The following is a 19,410-nucleotide window of genomic DNA, read 5'->3' as shown; positions in this document are numbered from 1 at the left end:
AGCCTCCCAAAGGCGCGGGATGACAGGCTGAGCCACCGAGCCCGGCTACCAAGTCTTTCTTCATGGGCATCCCAAGAGATCCAGCCGAGGGCAGGCAGACTATTTGGCATTGTTCATCTTTAAGTTAGGGTGACACAATCCCACTGACACTAGTTAGAACACATGCTATTATATTTATTTCACCCAAGAAAGCAATTCTGGTATTATTTTGTACTAGAAGTTTTAAAAACATTCTAAATCTATAAAAATATTAGTGAAATCAAATATTTAACACACATCTCAAGTACTAACATAAACATTAAAAACTGTCAAGTCAACCAAATCCATGAAAAATATGAAAGCTTCATTGTCATTCTAATTTAAATGGCAAGTGGCCCTGGCTCTGCTGCAGTCCTTTCTGGGGAGGTGGGGGGAGCAGGGAGCAGGGGTGGGGGATGGGGGGTGATGGTGACTGCGAATCCAGGAAGAAAGGTTGACAATTAAGACCTAAATGACAATAACCTGCAGTCCCCTAAGGTTAGAGGGAAAAGTAAGCAATTTCTTCCCATTTTAATATATTTCACCCTTTTCTGTTCTTGTAGGCTCCTCTGCCCTGGCCAGTGACTCAGAGTTACGGCCATTTTCAAATTTCTCTTCTAGTCACTCTAGAAGAGTTTGCTCTTCCACAGAAAGCAATCTGCCTGCTTTGAGGGCTTCTCCCCACACCAGATTCATGCTCAGTCTTTATTTTGGGGGTGAGGGGGTAGGGTGGGAGAGCAGGGAGGAAGAAGACTGGTAGAAAGTGACTGGAGTGTCAGGATTGGAGAAAGGACTTGGGGAGAAAGTCAAGAGGGAGAAAAACACTGCTGGCTGGTGTCTGAAGCAGAAGTTGATGGCATCCATGTGGCATTTGTAAGCCCTCGCTAGCCCAATGATGACTGTCATACAGCTCCTAATTTCCAACATTTCTTTTCTCCTCCTGATGAGGCTATTTACAAGAGTTGAAGCTACTCTAGAAAGAATCCACAGCAAGTTCTACTTCATCACTTGAAGGACCTGAGCCACTCTTCCGTTTTGGGAGCTATCAACAAGATTCCCAGAAAACTTCAAGAGCATGGCCTGAGCCTCAAGGGAAGGGCTAAGGCTGTCCACTGCCTCCTGCTCACCTCCTCTACTAGACATCCTGTGGCCCATTGTTCCCTGGCCTTTCAGAGGCCAATTCACAAGGAAGAGGGCTGGGCAGTAAAAGGGCCAGAGGACAGAAATTAACGTATATGAGGTGCTTGAGCAGGTTCTCCAAGAGCCTGTATGCAACTGCAGCCAGAGGAAGGCTCACCCAGGAAGCCCATCAAAGAGGAGCATTGCAACATTACTGGAAATGTGTGGCACTGAGCAGAAATGCATCCACTAAAATCTTCCCAGGAAGGACACTCCATGTAGTGGAAGGGAAAACTGGTTGGGCTGTGGAAGGATGGCATGAGAGCCCCAGGAGAATTCTCAAATACATTCTCAAACTCCCACCTAAGGAGAGGTGCAGGGCCTGGTTAACTGGAACCTTTTGTTTTGCTGAGTAGGGTAAGAGGGTTTAGGGTCAGAGCTGAAATGCTAATGAACCAGAAGAGAGGCAGTATATTCTTCCCCAAAACCTTTCTGCACATAACCATCAGTCTCCCTCTAAAAATACACAAAGAAAAATATGTAAATATTGGCCTGTTAAGGGTACCTCAAGTCTTGGTGAAGCTCTATATCTGATAGTGATTGGCCAAGACAATCTTCAGAAAGGTAACGTCCCCAGGCTTCACTAATCATCAGAATTTTACAAGTGCGGGAGTTGGGGGAAGTGGAGTCTTTGCATCTGCAGCCTCCTGGCTTCAGAGATGGTGGATGTGGTAGCCTCAGTCGCAGAACTGAAATTAAGGACTGCTTGTGAAAAAAAAACAAGCTGCCTTGGGAAAGTTTTATATTCTGTCTGACTTTTGTATTCTATCTAGTTCATTCATTTGATATTTACTAAGGTTAATTAGTGCTGGGCACTAGGAACAGACACACAACACCCCTTGTTTCCATCCCATGGCGGCGGCAACTTGATCATTTACTTTTCTTTCCACATACACAGACCATCAAAATGTCACCCAACAACCTCTTTACCATATGTCTGCATGCACATCCCTCTTCAAACAGGTATCCTCTTTATGTGGGACCCAAGCTTATTCTTGTCTGCCTACCAGTTGGACTGGGGTATGTATGCCAGTTTATCTACTCCCCAAGCTTCTGTTTCTAAATGGGCCCAGCCCTGCTGCCCTTCCAGTGATAACCAACAATCATAGACAACAAAGAGTCAGCCCCTTAATTCTCATCCTCATCATGATCACTTCAATCCTGGGAATTACAGAGATCACAACAGGGGGACATGGGGCTGGTGCAGCCCACTAAATGCTTGCCAATCTATCTATGGAATCAGCTGCTGTTAATAAATCGCATCCTTGCTCAGTACTGTCTGGTATAAATTAATTCTCTTGTGGCTGTAGTCCTACAAAACTGAGGAACTTTAGGTTTCGTTATAGTAAGTCCCCTACATACAAACACGCTCCCTTTTGAGAGTGCATTCATAAGTCCAATTTGTTTGTAAGTCCAACAAAGTTAGCCTAGGTACCTAACAAACACAGTTGGCTGTATAGTACTGTACTGTAATAGGTTTATAATACTTTTCACACAAATAATACATAAAAATAACAGTAAAGTACACAAAAGCACAACCACTTATAGAGGATGCACACATGTGACAATGTATGCCAGACATGTGAACTTATGTGACTGGACATGTGAATTCACATCTTTGAAGTTTGCAACTTGAATGTTCGTATGTAGGGGACTTACTGTACTGCTGTCAGTGAGGGAGTCTGTGCTATGCTAAAAGAACAATGTTGTTTTTGGGTAAATCAAACAGGACAGGCACAAGAATACATTTAATCATTTTTAGATAATGACAAAAGACTACACGATCAGGCAACAGAAGGATGGAATTCCTGAGGAAGAAAATGGTCCTGGTTTTCCTGGTTTTTACCTTTTTGAGACCCCACATTTCAATACTCCTTCTAATTGCAGGATCCCACTCTTTAGTCCCTTTTTTTTGAGTTGGAGTCTCTCTATCACCCAGGCTAGAGTGCAGGGGCATGCTCACAGCTACCCCAGCATTGATCTGCTGGATTCTGGTGACCCTTTTGCCTCAGTCTTTCAAGCAGCCAGAACTATAGGGGTGTGCTACCATGCCTGGCTAACTTTTTGATTTACTGTAGAGACAAGGTCTCATCATGTTGCCCAGGCTGGTCTTAAACCTGCGGGCTCAAGCAATCCTCTTGCCTCAGCCTCCAAAGTGTTGGGATTATAGGCTTGAGCCACTGCGCCCAGCCCACACTTTAGTCCTTTTATCAAGTTTGTTCCAGACTCCAACAATTCCATCTCCAGATGATGCTTCAACAAAGTTTCCAACCTATACATCAGAAACTTCACTCTCCTTGAACACCTGAGACCAAGCTACAAATTATTTTTACTCAACCTGCCCTTAATTACCCATATGACTCTTTTATTCCAACCTACTGGCACACAAGAACCCCTAACAGACTGACAATCCTAGGTAGGGCCAGTGCAACAACCCTATTCAGCAGGAATTACCTAAAGAGGATGAGAACTTCATCCAAGTGCCAAAGATTTAGCATTGTCCATCTGTTAGGGAGAATGTGGAAGCCATTTTATATGACAAGAGCCACCCTGTGTTCACCTCCAAATGACCAATGAATGGGCTATGATTAAAGCTGAACATCAACCAATCAGAAGTGCCATGTTTCAGTCCCTCATTTGCATGGCGGGGACTGCAAAGGGGGTAGCTCCTGTATAAAAACAACCTCAAACTGTTGGCTCAGCAAAGACAGCTCTTTCACTGTCCTGCCTGCAGTGCTCCCAATAAACCTGTCCTCTTCTACCCTTGATCTGATTTGGATGAATTCTTTTACTGCTTGTGACTCCGGCCAACTGGTCACTAATCGTGACAGTCCCTAGTGATTCCAACAGCCTGGTGTCCAAAAATGGCAGTGGTGAAAGGGAGGCTGCATCAGGGAGAATAATTGGGAAGTGAGGAAGGAACAGTAATTTAGAGCAGGGCTAGTAAACTATGGTCAATGGATAGCTCCACTGTCATCTGTTTTTGTACGGAATTTTATTTGAACACAGTCACACCCATGTATTGTTGATGACAGCTTTCAAAGTGGCAGAAAGGAGCAGTTGTGAGAAAGGCTGTAGAGCCCACAGAGCCTAAACTAGTTACTATCTAGTCCATTTCCTGATCCCTGATTCAGACAATTTTTCTACATGCTTGGAGTGCAAAGGAATAAATGGCTAAAACAAGTAGGGGGAGACACAAGTTGAATTTTTTTTTTAATTTTAAAGAGATGGGAAAGACCCTATGGGCAAGTTGCCATCATAGAGGGAGGAAGTGGAGCACTAGAGAGCAGGACTAACGGGTGGGGGACACAGAGATGCTACCGGGCAGAGTAAGAACATAAGGTGGGGCGGGGGGGGTCACTGGTGACATGGTGTCGCAGGCTGACTTCTCCTGCTGGGAATGCTTAGAATAAATTCATAGCCAGGGCATGTAAGGAACAGATCTGCAAGAGGGTTCAGAACCCACCCACTCTACAGACTGTAGAAAAAATGAGCCTGAAAAGAAAGGGGAAATTCTGCCAAATCATTTGGTCTCTGTGGGCCATAGTTTCACCATCAGTAAATTAAATTTTTATCTGGGGACTGGAGACTCTAACTGATCAAGAATTGTAAAGCATTCTGCAACTACGAAATGTCACTGAAATGCTTAATAGCAACAGAATTCTCCAGGCACCAGGATGCTATGAAAATTAAGAGGCAGATGCTTTTATGGTGTCTGGAAGACGAAGAGCTCAGTATAGACATTAGGCCTTCCTATGTACTGTCATTATAAAAGGCAAGTGGCAGGCACAATGAACATGAACCTACAACTGCACAAAACCAGTCTGTTTGAAATTGCTTTCTGAAGAGCAAAAAAGGGTGAAATATATTAAAATGGGAAGCAGTTGCTCACTTTCCCTCTAAGCTAAGGAGACTGCAGCAGGTATATGGTCTTTTAGGTTGAGGACTAAACCTGACCATCTTTCTCTTACCCAAATACCTTACTAAGAGGCTTGGGTAGTCACTGCCCAGTAAGAACTTACCAGATAGGGTTTTATTACCTATATCCAAATGTCTGTTTTCCAATGTGATTCTGGCATAACATCAGATAACAAAGAAGGAAATCACAGTATTTATGGCCCTGAAAAGTCATCTCTTGTTGAATCTAGGGAGCCTTGTAAGACACTTATTTATCCTCCCTGAAGTCTGCCAAATATAACCCTTCATCCACATATCAACAAACCTGGAGTCTTTCCACTCCTTTATCTCAGCAAAACATCTTTCCTGACTCTCAAGATTCCTTAGATAAAAACTACAAATTACCGGTCAAGAAATCTTGCGCTTGATCCAAGATGGCCAACAGGGAGTAGCCAACCTGCATCTCTCTCACAGAGCAGAACAGGGAGGACACACCCAGCCACCGATAAACTCACCCAGCACCCTGCAGAGGACTCTTGAAATGCACAGGGAGCAAGGAGAGAGAGACTGGGTGGCTGGAGTTTGAGCCGGGAGGCCCCGTCCCCACTGGGTGTCAGGCTCCCATGGGATCTGCAGTCCTGTCTTGTACACAAAAGGGAGTAGTGCTCCTGACATGGTAGGGGAAAGCTCCCCTACTGCCAACCATGCGTGGGTCTTTAGTCCCATGTGGGAGGAGACCCAGTTAGGGCACAGAGGTATGCTGCCAAAGCCTACGTGGAGCTGAGAACACACCGGAGCTTGGAATGCCTTCCACAAGTCAACACCCAAGAGTGTGCTCCCTGCCAGTGGTGCTTGGCAGCTGGTTCCCAGGCTGGGAAAGCTTGCCTTCCAGTTGTATTCACTTGATGCCCACTGCCTGCATCTGGTGGCCAGCCACACCCAGACCAGGAAGGACTGCCTGCTAGCCTTCAGTGCCCCAAACGGTAGGTCCTGCCATGACAGGGAATCTGCTACCATTCACAGGGGAGCCATGAAAGGACCTGGAGGCCCTGTTTCCCCGTGGGAGCATGTCTGGGCTGCAAAGGACACCAATACTCTGGCAATGTTGCCCGTGGCCAGGGGCCCCATTCCCCCTTCCATACTCTCTCCCGATTCCTACAAAGAGTTTGCTACAGGGGTTAGAAAGCAGTCAGCCTGACTACAGGAAAAACTCTGCAGCAGAGAGTCACTTTGAGTTCTGAGCCCTGCCCAGCAAGAGGAGCGAAGTGGAAGTAAATGCTCCCCTCTCTCTCCCTGTATGAACAGCAGAAAAGGCCCTAGGGCTGCTAGACTGTATCTAACTACAATACACACATACACAACAATAAAATAAAAAGAGAAGAGTTGATCCTTGCAGATGAGGACCAGCAGAAAAACATAAGCAATCCTCAAAGCCTAAAAGAGAAATCACCTATAAAAGCATTTCCCAGTCCTCAAACAATGCAATCTACCCAGAAGACCTGTCCCTCACTACAGACACAGAATTCAGACAATGGATGGTGAAACTGGTTAAAGAAATCCATGAGAATTTGAAAGTATCACTCAGGCAACAAAAGCTGTGCAGGAAATAAGAGTTGGGCTGGCCAATATAAGAAAGGCCCAATCTAAAATACTGGAAATGAAGAACTCCTTTCTGAAATTTCAAAGCACAATAATAGGCCTAGGAGCAGAAGTGACTAGGCAGAGGAAAGACTCTCAGAGTTTGAAGATAAAATTACTGAACTAAATCAGTCTGCCACAAATAGGAAGAAAAGGCTCAAAAGAATGATCAAAGCCTAGGAGAGATGTGGGACTATGTCACAAAACCAAAGCTATGTTTGATTCTCCATCCCTGAAACAGAATGGGAAACTAACAACACCCTGGAACAAGCCTTCAAAGAGGCCATAAAAATTTCCCATATCTCATTAGAGAGGCAACCACCCAAATGCAAGAGGTTCAGAGAACCCCTGCAAGGTATTACATGAGAACAGCATCTCCAGAACACATGGTCTCCTTTCACAAAGTGAGCTTGAAAGAAAAAGTTCTAAAGGCAGCTAGAGAGAAGGGTCAGACCACCTATGGAGGGAAAACCCATCAGAATTGTAGCCTATTTCTCAGCAGAAACCCTACAAGCCAGAAGGGACTAGAGTCCCATCTTTAATATTCTCAAAGATAAGCAATTACAGCCAAGAATTTCCTGCCTTGCCAAATTAAGCTTCATCAGTGATGGAGAATTAAAATCTTTCTCAGATGTCCAATCCCTAAGAGAATATGCCACCTCCAGTCCAGTCCCTCAGGAGATGCTTAAAAAAGTTTTGAGCACAGAAACGAAAAATGGTTCTACCTATCGCAAAAGCTCAGACAAGCACAGAGAACATACAGATCATCCACAAATCTTAAAAAAAAAAGAAAAGAAAAAGTAAACAAAAGCAAGCAAGTTCTTTAGAGCATTATGACAGGGATAAATCCTCACATATCAATAATAGACAACTGCAGAACATTCTACTTATCAACTACAGAGTATACATGTTGTTCATTCACATGTGGAACATACTCCAAGATTTATTAAATTTTTGGTCATAAATCAAGCATGGACAAATTCCAAAAGGTTGAAATAATACCAAGTATCTTCTCAGATCAAAGTAAATAAAAATAAATATTAACATCAACAAGAATCCCCCAAAACACACGAATACATGGAAACTAAACAACATGCTGCTGAATGACTTTTGGGTCAACACAGAAATCAAGACAGAAATAAAACAAATCCTGGAAACAAATGAAAACAAAGACACAACATATCAAAACCTCTGGGATACCATGAAAACCATGTTGCAAACGAAGTTCATAACATTACACTTACATATCAAGAAAATAGAAGGATCACAAGTAAACAGCGTAATGCCACACCTACTGGAGCTGGAAAGACAAGAATAATCAAATTCTAATTTCTGTAGAAAAACCCAGAATACTAAGATAAAGTCACCACTGCAGAAAATAGAAGACAAACATATCACAGAAAAGATCAACAAGACAAAAAGCTGGTTCTTTGAAAGGATAAATAAGATCAACAGAGGCCCTAGCCTCATTAATGAGAGAGAGAGAGAGAGAGAGAGAGAGAGAGAGAAAGTCTACATAAATATAATTAGAAACAAAAAAGGTGACACCACAGCTGGCCCTGAAGAAATTCAAGAGATTATCAGGTCTTACTGTGAACATCTGTATGCAAATAAACTAGAAAATCTAGAGGAAATGGAAGATTTCTTGGCATCACACAACCTTCCAAGTTTGAAGCAAGAAAATATTGATACTAAACAGACCAAACAATTCAGGAAAATGACTCAGTTATAAGAAACCTCCCCACCAAAAAAAGCCAAAAGCCATACAAGGAAGAGCTGATACCAATCTTATTGAAAGTATTTCAGGCAATTGAGAAATAATTCTCCTTAGCTCATTCTATTAAGCTAATATCATCCTGACACCCAAAACTGGCAAAGACCCAACAAGAAAAAAGAATTATGGGCCAATTTCTCTGATGAACACAGATGCAAAAATTCTCAACAAGATTCTAGCGAATCATTATCCAACAACACATTTCAAAGATTATCCACCAAGACCAGGCAGACTTCATTCCCGGGATGCAGAGCCGGTTCAACATTCGCAAATCTATAAATGTAATTCAGCACAATAACAGGTAAAACCAGTAACTACGTGATTATCTTATTAGACACAGAAAAAGCACTGTAAAATCCAGTGTCCCTTCCTGATAAAAATCCTTGAACACCTAGGTATTGAAGGAATATTCCTCAAAACAGTAAGAGCCATCTACGACAAACTAGCAGCCAACATCATGCTTAATGGACAGAAGCTGGAAGCATTCCCCCTAAGAACTGGAATAAAATAAAGATGCTCACTCTCACTCCTATTCAACATAGTACTAGAAGTCCTAGACAGAGCAATTAGACAGGAGAAGGAAACCAGGGGTCTCCAAATAGGAAAAGAGGAAGTTAAGTTATCCCTCTTTGCGCACAAAATGATTCTATGCCTAGAAAACGCTTGAGAGTCTGTCAGAAAGCTCCTTTCACTAATAAATGATTTTGGTAAAGTCTCGCGATACAAAATCAATGTGCAAAAGATGACTGCACTTCTATACTAACAACAAGCAGGCTGAGAACCAAATAAAAAACACAATTCCATTCACAATAGCCACAAAAATAAAATAAAATACCTTGGCATTCACCTAACCAAAGAAGTGAAAGACTTTTACAATGAAAACTACAAAACACTGCTCAAAGAAATCAAGGATAATACAGACAAATGGGAAAACACCCCATGCTCATGCACTGGAAGAATTAATATTGTCAAGATGTCCATCTTACCCAAGGCAATCTACAGATTCAATGCAATCCTTATCAAATTGCCAACATTGTTTTTTACAGACCTAGAAAAGACAATACAGAAATTCATATGGAAGCAAAAAAGAGCATGAATACCTAAAGCAAACCTCAGCAAAAGCAACAACATGGAAGATATCACACTTCCGGTCTTTAAACTTTATTACAAAGCTACAGTAATTAAGACGGCATGGTATTGGTACAGAAATAGAAACAATGACCAATGGAACAGCACAGAGAATCCAGAAATAAAAACATGATCCCTCAACCAACTTATCCTTGACAAAGCCATCAATAATGAACACTGGGGAAAGAAAACCATATTTAGCAAATAGTTCTGGGAAAACTGGCTAGCCCCATGCAGAAGAATGAAACCAGACCTCTACTTATCACCATATACAAAAATTAACTCAAAATGAATCAAAGACTTAAATACAAAACCTCAAACTATAAGAATTTTAGAAGAAAAGGTAGGGAACACTCTTTTGGACACTGGAATAGGCAATGTATTATTGGCTACATCCTCAAAAGCAAATGCTAAAAGGTAAATTAGACCTTATCAAACTGAAAAATTTTTGCACAGCAAAATAAACTATCAAGAAAGTAAAGAGACAACCCATAGAATGGGAAAAAAATATTTGCAAGCTATGCATTTGGCAAAGGTCTAACATCCAGGAACTACAGGGAACTCAAACAAATTGAAAGGAAAAAAAAAACCAAAGAATCCCATTAAAAAGTGGGCAAAGTACATGAACAGACACTTCTCCTAAGGATGACATACAAGCAACCAACAAACATGAAAAAATGCTCAGCTTCACTAATCATTAGATAAATGCAAATCAAAACTCCAATGAGATACCATCCCTGGTAAGGATGACTATCATTAAAAAGTCAAATAAACAATGGATGCTGGCACGGTTGTGCAGAAAAGGGGACGTTTCTACACTGTTCGTGGGAATGCAAGCTAATGCACCCTTTAAGGAAAGCAGTGTGGTGATTTCTCAAAAAACTAAAAATTGAGCTTCCATACAATCCAGCAATCTTTCTCCTGGGAATATACCCAGAGGAACATAAACCATTCTACCAAAAAGACACCTACCCACGCATGTTTACTGCAGCACTATTCACAATAGCAAAAACATGAGCCAGCCCAGATGCTTGTGGAAAGTGGACTGGATAACGAAAATGTAGTACATACAGACAACGAAATATTAAGCATAAAGAAGAATAAGATCATGGTCTTTGCAGTGACTTGGATATAGTTGGAGACCATCATATTAAGTGAACTACCACAAAGAACTGAATACCGCATGTTCTCACATAAGTGAAGCTTGAACACTAGACACACTAGCACAAGGGTGGGATCAGGAGAAGCTGGACACTGCTGGTGGAAGAGCAACACACTGAATGCCTGGTCCACTATCGGGGAAGAGAGGGCCAGCTAAAGCCCAAACTTCACCTGTATGCAACCTACTTATACAGTAAAATCCCCACTTGTTCCCCATTCTAAAATAAAATAAAAAAATCTTTGATTTCACCTATGACTTACAAGCCTCCACTTGGAAATGTCCCTCCTTCCCTGGCCAAACCAGCGAAAAATCTCATATATATTGATTTATGGTTTTTGTAACTTCTGCTGCCCTAAAATGTATATAACCAAGCCACCTCTCAACCACAGTGGGCAGATGTTCTTAGGACCTCCTGAAGATGGGTGTTCCCAGGTTTGTGTTCTAAAATTTGGTTCAGAATAAACTATCTTAAAATATTTTAGAGTTTGGCATGTTTTTGTCAACAAGGTTTTGGTTGTCAACCTTTCTTCCTGGATTTGTACTACAGAGTCACAAAATATTCGATTACCACTGCATAAGTCCTTCAATAACACTGATTTCAAACCACTTATTTTACAGATGACAAGACCAAGAGAGCTGGCATAACACTTCTACTCCAGTCTATTTTACCTACATCAAAATCCATAGCCTTACTAGTGTATTGTATCGCAAAAAACTTCCCAGAGGGTTACGTTTGCCAAAAAGAGCAGAGACTGAGGCAGTGAGTCTCTTCCTGGAGGGCCTTATCTGGCTACATCACATAGCTGTGGACACTAGGTATACCACACTGAGGTATCTCCAAGGAGACAGGTCTCTATGGTCAGTCCTCTAGAGAAGCAGGACTTATCAGCTCCTTGAGATCCTCTGCCCAGCTGGTACAGGCACTTTTGAAAGCAGCTACACATCAGAGGTGGCCCTAATAAGCCTGCTCCTGCGGAAACATGTTCCTCAGTAACCCCTTGGGATGAGAAAATGGGGGGAGATTCAGACCAGCTAATGGGGCAGAGGAGATTCAGACCAGCTTAAAACCTCTGTCCTCCCTTGCTTAAGAAACAAAAGTAGGTAACAAAATAGCACATAGAGGATTGCTTCACTTTGAAAAAAACAAAAACCCGTTCTTAAGCTTTTTGGGGTTATAAACCCTTTTGAGAATCTGAAGTAATCTCTCCCCAGAAAAAAATATGCATACTTCACACACTTGACATCCATTTCAAGGAGTCCATTCACCACTTCCCATCATGGACTTGAGGGGGATGCCTGGACCAACCCACTGCCTACCCTCCACCCACACAATGACAAAACTATACTGACAGTAGTTATGTCTAGATGGTAAATTACTAGAGGATTTTCTCTTTTTTAAAGTATTTTCAAAAATTTTTAATGGTAACCATGTTTATTTAGCATAGTAAAAAATTCTGCTATATAGGGCAACCCCTCAGATCCCCTCCTGCTCTGGGAGCTTTTCTGTCCTCTGAATAAATCCTGCTTTTCAAAAAAAAAAAAAAAAATTCTGTTATATAAAAACAGAATCTTAAAACAAAAGTACACACCCAAAACTATCTTAGGCTCCAGGCATCCCAGGTCTTCAAAAAGCCCAGACAGACAAGCTCAGGTGAAAGAAACATTTTTACATTACTAGTCCTAATACTGTTTGTACTTAAAAAAAAATTTTTTTTAAGAGATGAATGTCCCATGCTGGTCTTGAACTCCTGGGCTCAAGAAATCCACCTGAGCCTCCCCAGTAGCTGGGACTATAGGTGTGCGCAGGTGTACAGGCTTAGAACTGGCATATTTGAACTCAGATCTGAGATATTTTAAGTAAAGGACTCAAAGAAAAATTCCAAATCAATGTTATCTTATTAGTCTAGGTATTCACAGATATTCCCCTACTGAGTATGTCTGAAGAAAATGTCTCAGTTAGTTAAAAACTTCTCTCTCATGCTCACTTCTTAATACTTTCCAACTTCAGTGACTGTGTATCTAGCTCTGCAAATGCATTCTCCTATGTGTCAGTCTGAGCTGAAGGGGAGCCCAATGAAGGTGCATTGCCCAGGAGGCAGATGAGGCCTCGAGAGACCCCTTGTAGACTCCAGCCCTGAAACACTGCTATGGCAGGTATGCGCCAAATGAGTAACTACAGCACAGTAAGGGACAAATGGGTGAAGTCTTCTTAGAGAGTTCCAGAGAATACATGGTACAAGACACCAGAAGAATGTGTCTCAGATATTACTTCATTAAATAAATGACATAATGTGTCCTAGTATTAATGGTGTTTCAGCCTAGACAGGGCACTTCTCTCACCCTCCAATCCAAGTCCTTCACAGACAGGAAAACACCAGGATCTTAGGCTCACAAAAAAGCCCCAGAGCAGTTCTACCTAAGGCATTGACTTAAGCTGTGAAGAACCAAAAGGGATGTCCTCTACATATCTATTCTTCCCTCAATGTTATTTTCCTTCAATGTTATTCGTAACAACATCAACAAGGCCAGACCTGCAGTCACAGCAACACCAGGAACCGGCTCTGATAGAATCAACCAACAAGAAATTGACACTGTTCTGGAATTCCCTTTTCCCCTGATGGGCTGTGAGTAGAAACAGGGGCAGGAGCTGAAAGAGAAAAGCTGGAATGCAGCTGAGCTGAGGCCCCGGATCAACTCCCAGTCACTGAGCTGCCAGAAAAAGTTGCTGCTGGCTCAGCACAAGGGAGGGTATCCTGGGAGAATTGAACACACACCCCCTGGGCTTGGCTGCTGAGGACCAGTCTTCCTCTGTGTTGTCCTCCATAAGGGGGCAGCCTGGCAGAGCAGAAAGGGTGTGTGCTAAGGCAGGCAACCCCAAGTTCAAATGCAGGCTCTACCACTTGTTAGCTATGTGACCCAGAAGAAATTCTTTAATCACTTTGAGCCTTAGTTTCTTCATCTATAAAATGGAGATACCAATACCCACTTTGCAGGGTTATTATTCATTTAATATGAGATAACTTATGTGGTATGTATTAGCAGGCACTTATTTAATGCCAAGGCAATTCCCTCCTCCCCAGTCTCCCAGTGAAATCCATTTGCTAAGCTATAGTCACAGTGATCTTTTCAAAGCAGATATCTGACCTTTGCGGTTCCCTACATAAAATATTTCAAGGGTACCCCTCTGCTTCCAAGATAAAGAGAAAACTCCTGAGGACCTAAGAAGTCCTGTGTGTCCCGGCTCTTGGTGAGCTCTCTCTCTCTCCCTTGCTCTCCTGTGGTCCTTCTTTGTCATCATTGAACAATGTCATCCTTCCCATCTTAAAGTCTTCACAGAGGTTGAAAAGTCTCTTCTTCCCAGATCCCATCTGCCTGGTTAACAATTTCTTATACCTTCTTTGGGAAAACCTTTTCTCAACCTCCAGACTAAGCAGGCCTCCTGACAATACTTCCTTCACCTCTCCTTCAAAGTATTCAGTCCGGTTTATAATTATACTTGTAACAACCGACACTATGTCTTAGACAGGAAGACCAAGAAGTAAGAACAGTGCCTTTTAAAAAATTACCATTGAATCCCCAGGGCTCAACACCAAGCACAATGTCTGGGCCACTTTAAAAGCTTAAAACTTTTACTGAATAAATGAATTAAAGTTCAGAGGGGGTTGGAAAGCACAAGCCTTTGATCTGGTTAGTAGTTATCTGTAACACTTAACCATGTTCTGAACAGCATGATGCTTATTAATACTTATCTTTTCCTTTCCTTACTGGATTTTTACCTTTGTTGTATACAACTTTGAATGTTCACCGCTTCCATAGGATAGCTGGGCTCAGAGGACACTCCATGCTGGGAAGTATGCATGGAATGAAAGGGAGTGTTAAGTGGCCTGAACAGGAATAGAGAAACTCTACCTTGAAGGTGGGTGAACTCTACCTTGAAGGCAACTATAGCCTGAGATAAGGATATGTTTCCTCCCCTAATCTTTCTTCTCAGGGGCATTTAAATTGACCTCCCTTGTTAGGAGGTAAGGAATCCACTTGGCAACACTTACTTGTTCCCATGAAGAAATCATATGACGTTCAGCAGGTGCCTTTTCTATGATGGTCACCTCTGTCACACCTGGGGAAGATTCTGGAGGAGAAAAAAGAGTCTGTAGAATTGCAATTGGTCTACTCTCACACATTTCCACACTAGCCATTGACTAGCTGTTGATGACTGCTCTAGGAATATCCAATCTCTTTGATGAACATTTATTACTCCTGTGATAAAAGTAGAGAATTGGTCTTTCAAAGGACTCAGTCCCATAACCTGGGGTGACATAGTCTATCTGGTTGAAAGGAGATAAACAGAATGTGCTCTAAATGCCATCATTTCTCAGTCATTTATGTTGTTGAACAAAGAACAAAAACTCTAGACTCCTAGTAATTTCACACCGTCTTACTTCTCAGTGAGCTAAATCTATACACTTAGGATATGGTGAAAAGGAATAAATAGCACCTCATTAACTTTTATAAGACATAAAATTTGCTTGCTAACTTTTCTTCTAAATAAAACTCATCCCAGGCCGGGCTTGGTGGCTCAGCCTGTAATCCCGTGCTTTGAGAGGCCCAGGTGAGTGAGTGAATTGCCTGAGCCTGCGGGTTTGATACCCGCCTGGGCAACTTGGCGAGACCTCATCTCTACAATAGATTAAAAAAAAAAAAATTAGCTGGGTATGGTAGCGAACGCTTGTGATTCCAGCTACTTGGAAGGCTGAGGCTGAAGGATCGCCGGAGCTCAGCAAGTTGAGGCTGCGGTGGCTGGGAGCAGCCACTACACTCCAGTCTGGGCAACGGAGTGAGACTCCAACTCAAAACAAAAAACAAAAAAACTCCTCCTGAACATAATCTTCCACTCTATTAGGTCTGGGATTTAAAAGTGAGGCTAACATGAAAAATAGATTCTATCCAGAAACATACTGAGAATAAAATAAGTCATATCTCTAACCCCTCAAAGCAGGAAAGAGTCTCCAAATAGTCTGGTCTGCCTCTTTGTGGAGATGTGTTCTGCCATTCACTCTGCGATAAGAGAAACCACCTGGGAATATAACAGAGTTAACTACCTCTGCCACATTCTCCACTTGTCTGTAGTCATGCATACTCAAGATTTTGAAGTCCTTAATCTAAGATATAAAATTTGTCATAAAAGCTTATTGCTTGAATTCTGCCCCCCTTCCCCCACAGAAGATATGCTGAAGTCCTAACCTTCAGTACCTTAGAATGTGATCCCATTTGGAGATAGGGATATTGCAGATGTAATTTCTTTAAATGAGGCCATATTGAAGTAGGGTAGACCCCCAGTCCAATATAATTGGTGACCTTATAAAAAGAACACCATGTGAAAAAACACATACGGAACAAATATGACCATGTAAAGATGGAGAACTGAAGAAATGCATCTATAAAACAAGGAGTGCCAAGGGTGGCTGGCAAACTATCAGCAGGAGGCAAGGCATGATCCTCTCCCCTAGAGATTTCAGAATGAGCATGGGCCTACTGACACCTTGATTTTGGACTCCTAGCCCCCAGAACTGTAAGAATAAATTTCTGTTGTTGTTGTGTGGTACTTTTTACAGCAGCCCCAGAAAACAAATACAAAGCCTACCCACTCTTTCTCTGTGACGGTGTATGGATCATTCCCACTTTCATTATTGTTTTATACCACAGTCACTGCAAGCCTCAGTGAAATTACAGCCACAGACTCTCTTTCCCTATTCTGATCCATCCTCAGCACAGAATCTTGCCCATACCAAGGCTTGTTTCCTAGTTAATCTTCAGATCTCCCTTGGGGCAGGAAGATAAGAGCCTTATTATACCTGTTTGATTTTATCTTCTTTCACTTTGTAGTCCAAATCTTCAGTTCCAACAGTGTCAGTTTCCTCACTGCCTTTATACCTCTGTGCCCTCAAAAACCAACTCTGTACTCATATTCAGTTAAGCTGTATCCCTTTCCTGATATTCATTCCCAAATGTGTCCACGTTTCTATTCATCTATCCAAGCCCCACCCACACTTTAAAGCCATACTCAAATTCTACTTCCTCCATGAAACCATTTCAGCACTGTGATCTCTGCTTTTCCTGATATCCCATCATGTCTCATGTAGGATCAGTCACACATGTTTGGACTTAGTTATATTCTACTTTGAACTGTATCTTGGGTATTCACTATGAGGCTTTGGCATACTACAAACAAGTAATGTACTGAAATGAGTACTTAAAATCTCTAAGAATATAGTAGTGACTTCTAATCTAGTTTTATGTGGTTCACTGATTCTGTAATTATACCATTACCCTTTTTATGCATCATGAAGTTTTTTCCAAATTTTCAGAAAACTCAGCTCTTGGGATGCAGCAACAGCTCAATATAGTAACTAAGAATTCTATACTCTAACTATTCTAGTCTTGCTGTAACATTCACTAGTTGTGTGACCTTAGGAGGTTGGGTCTTCACTCCCTTTGCCTTCAGTAAGACAGAATATTTCCCTTGATATGGGAAGGAGATGAAGCAAAAATGAAAGTGCTATGGAAAAAAGAAAAATACCATACAGTTACACAATTTTTTTTCTGTTTAAGGTTCTTTCTAAGATATTGGGAAACATGGTGCTGTGATGGAAAACCCCTGTGAACTTCAAGTCATTAGACCTGGGGTAAGTCTTTGATATGCCCCTGATTGGTTGGGATGGAAGATGCTGTCTCTCTCTCTCTTTAGGAGTGGTCCCATTTTGAATTGTTCCACCAAAGCCACAACACAATAACAAGCGTTATTATTCACATTTTACAAACAAGGAAATTTAGGTTGAGTGGTTAAGCCACAAAGCCAATTCTCTGACCCTAAGTATAGGTCTAGTTGAGAACAGAAGAGCATAAGCACAAAACTGTTACATGCTCCTTGGCACAGCCCTTAAGTAATTAATGATTCTAAGCAAATGCAGAATGTAACTTTTTTAAATTGAATTTTTTAAAAAGAGATAGGGTCTTGCTTTTAGTGTGACCATAGCTACTGAAACCTCGAACTCCTGATCTCAAGCAATCCTGCCACCTCAGCCTCCCAAGTAGCTAGGACTACAGATGTGTACCACCATGTCTAGCTACAGAATCTAGCTTTACTCGGTCGTAGCAACCTATCACTCCACACGTACTAGGACAGGAAAATACAGAATTCTCTGCCAACATTCAGCTGGTTGCAGTGATGTCACCTGACTATACCCACAGGGCAGTTTGGTTCTAGAGTTGCAAGAGAGCACATATAATTATTCACTGTTCATAACAGGAATACATGGAAGGGCTATAGCCTCAGACAGAACTACTGAGATGCTATTGCAGTTGGGATCATCATACTTAAGCTCAGAATACTCTCATGATAGGCCAATTGGTCAACATACTGATTTTAATAACTTTCAGATGATAAGATGCTTAGGAAGTACCCATTGTAGACACTCCTCTATCCAATACAGTAGTTCAGCATCAGTGGGCAGGTGTTGGGAATAAGGAACAGAAGAGTATGCAATAAATTCTATTTGTATAATGCTCTATGATAGGGAACTGGCATAAATTATCCCATTTAATTTTTTAACAATCTTGTGTACAAGTGTCTGCATAAATATGTCTGTATGTAAATATGCTTTCATTTATCTTGGGTATATACCTAGAAAAGGAATTACTGGCTCATATGGCAACTCTATTTTTAAACTTTTGAGGAACTGCCAAACTTGTTTCCAAAGCTGCTTTACCATTTACATTTCAGGTTCCCACCAGCAGGGTACCATTTTTCCACATCCTCGCCAACATTTTTTGTGTCCATCTTTTTTACTATGGCCATCCTAGTGGGTGTGAAGTGGGATCCCATTATAGTTTTGATCTATATTTCCCTAATGACTAATGATGATAATCAACTTTATGTGTGCTTAATTGGCCATTTGTATATCTTCTTTGGAGAAATGTTTACTCTGATCCTTTGCAATTTAATTATTTGTCTTTTATTGTTGAGTTATAAGAGTATTTTACAGATTCTATTGACATCCTTTTTCATAGAAATGATTTGCAAATACTATTTTGTGAATTGTGTTGTCACTTTCTTGATGGTATCCTCAAAAGTACAAATGTTTTTTATTTTTATTGTCCAGTGTATCTATTTTTTCTTTTGATGCTTGTGCTTTTAATGTCATATCTAAGAAACTAGGGCTTAATCCAAATCACTTAAAAACTAACCTAAGGTCTATGTTTTCTTCCAAGAGTTTTTAGCTTTAGTTCTTACACTTATGTCTAAGATCCATTTGTAGTTAATTTTTATTCAAATTGAGGTAAAGGTCCAATTTCACTCTTTTGCATGTGGAAATCTAGACTCATTTGTTGAAAAAAGTTTTTTCCCATTGAGTTGTCTTGATATCCTTGTTGAAAATCAACAAACCACAAATTTGATGGTTGCTTTTGGGAATCTCATTCCCTTGATCTATATTTCTATTTTCAAGCCAGTGCCACTCTGAAGACTGACTACTATATCTTTGTAGTATTTTTTTATTGTAGTGAAATGTATATAACATAAAATTTCTAATTTTAACCTTTTTTTTTTTTTTTTTAG

General features: G+C 41.2%; 1 protein-coding gene across 3 annotated transcripts in view; it reads right to left on the bottom strand.

Annotated features, from left to right (window-relative positions):
- TPGS2 (tubulin polyglutamylase complex subunit 2) overlaps window positions 1–14,933 on the bottom strand; it is a 41,429-nt gene extending 26,496 nt beyond the window's left edge. For all 3 annotated transcript variants that reach the window (XM_021711120.1, XM_008055507.2, XM_021711119.1), the window contains exon 1: window positions 14,846–14,933. In XM_021711120.1, the coding sequence (XP_021566795.1) occupies window positions 14,846–14,866 (21 nt within the window). In that variant the 5' untranslated portion in view covers window positions 14,867–14,933. The remainder of the gene's footprint in view (window positions 1–14,845) is intronic.
- Window positions 14,934–19,410: the final 4,477 nt, after the last annotated feature.

Source organism: Carlito syrichta, unplaced genomic scaffold (assembly GCF_000164805.1).
Source record: "Carlito syrichta isolate Samal-C Ts95f unplaced genomic scaffold, Tarsius_syrichta-2.0.1 Scaffold301868, whole genome shotgun sequence".
Taxonomy (NCBI): Eukaryota; Metazoa; Chordata; class Mammalia; order Primates; family Tarsiidae; genus Carlito; species Carlito syrichta.
Note: the sequence above shows the minus strand (reverse complement) of the source record. Positions and strands in the feature narration are given on the sequence as shown.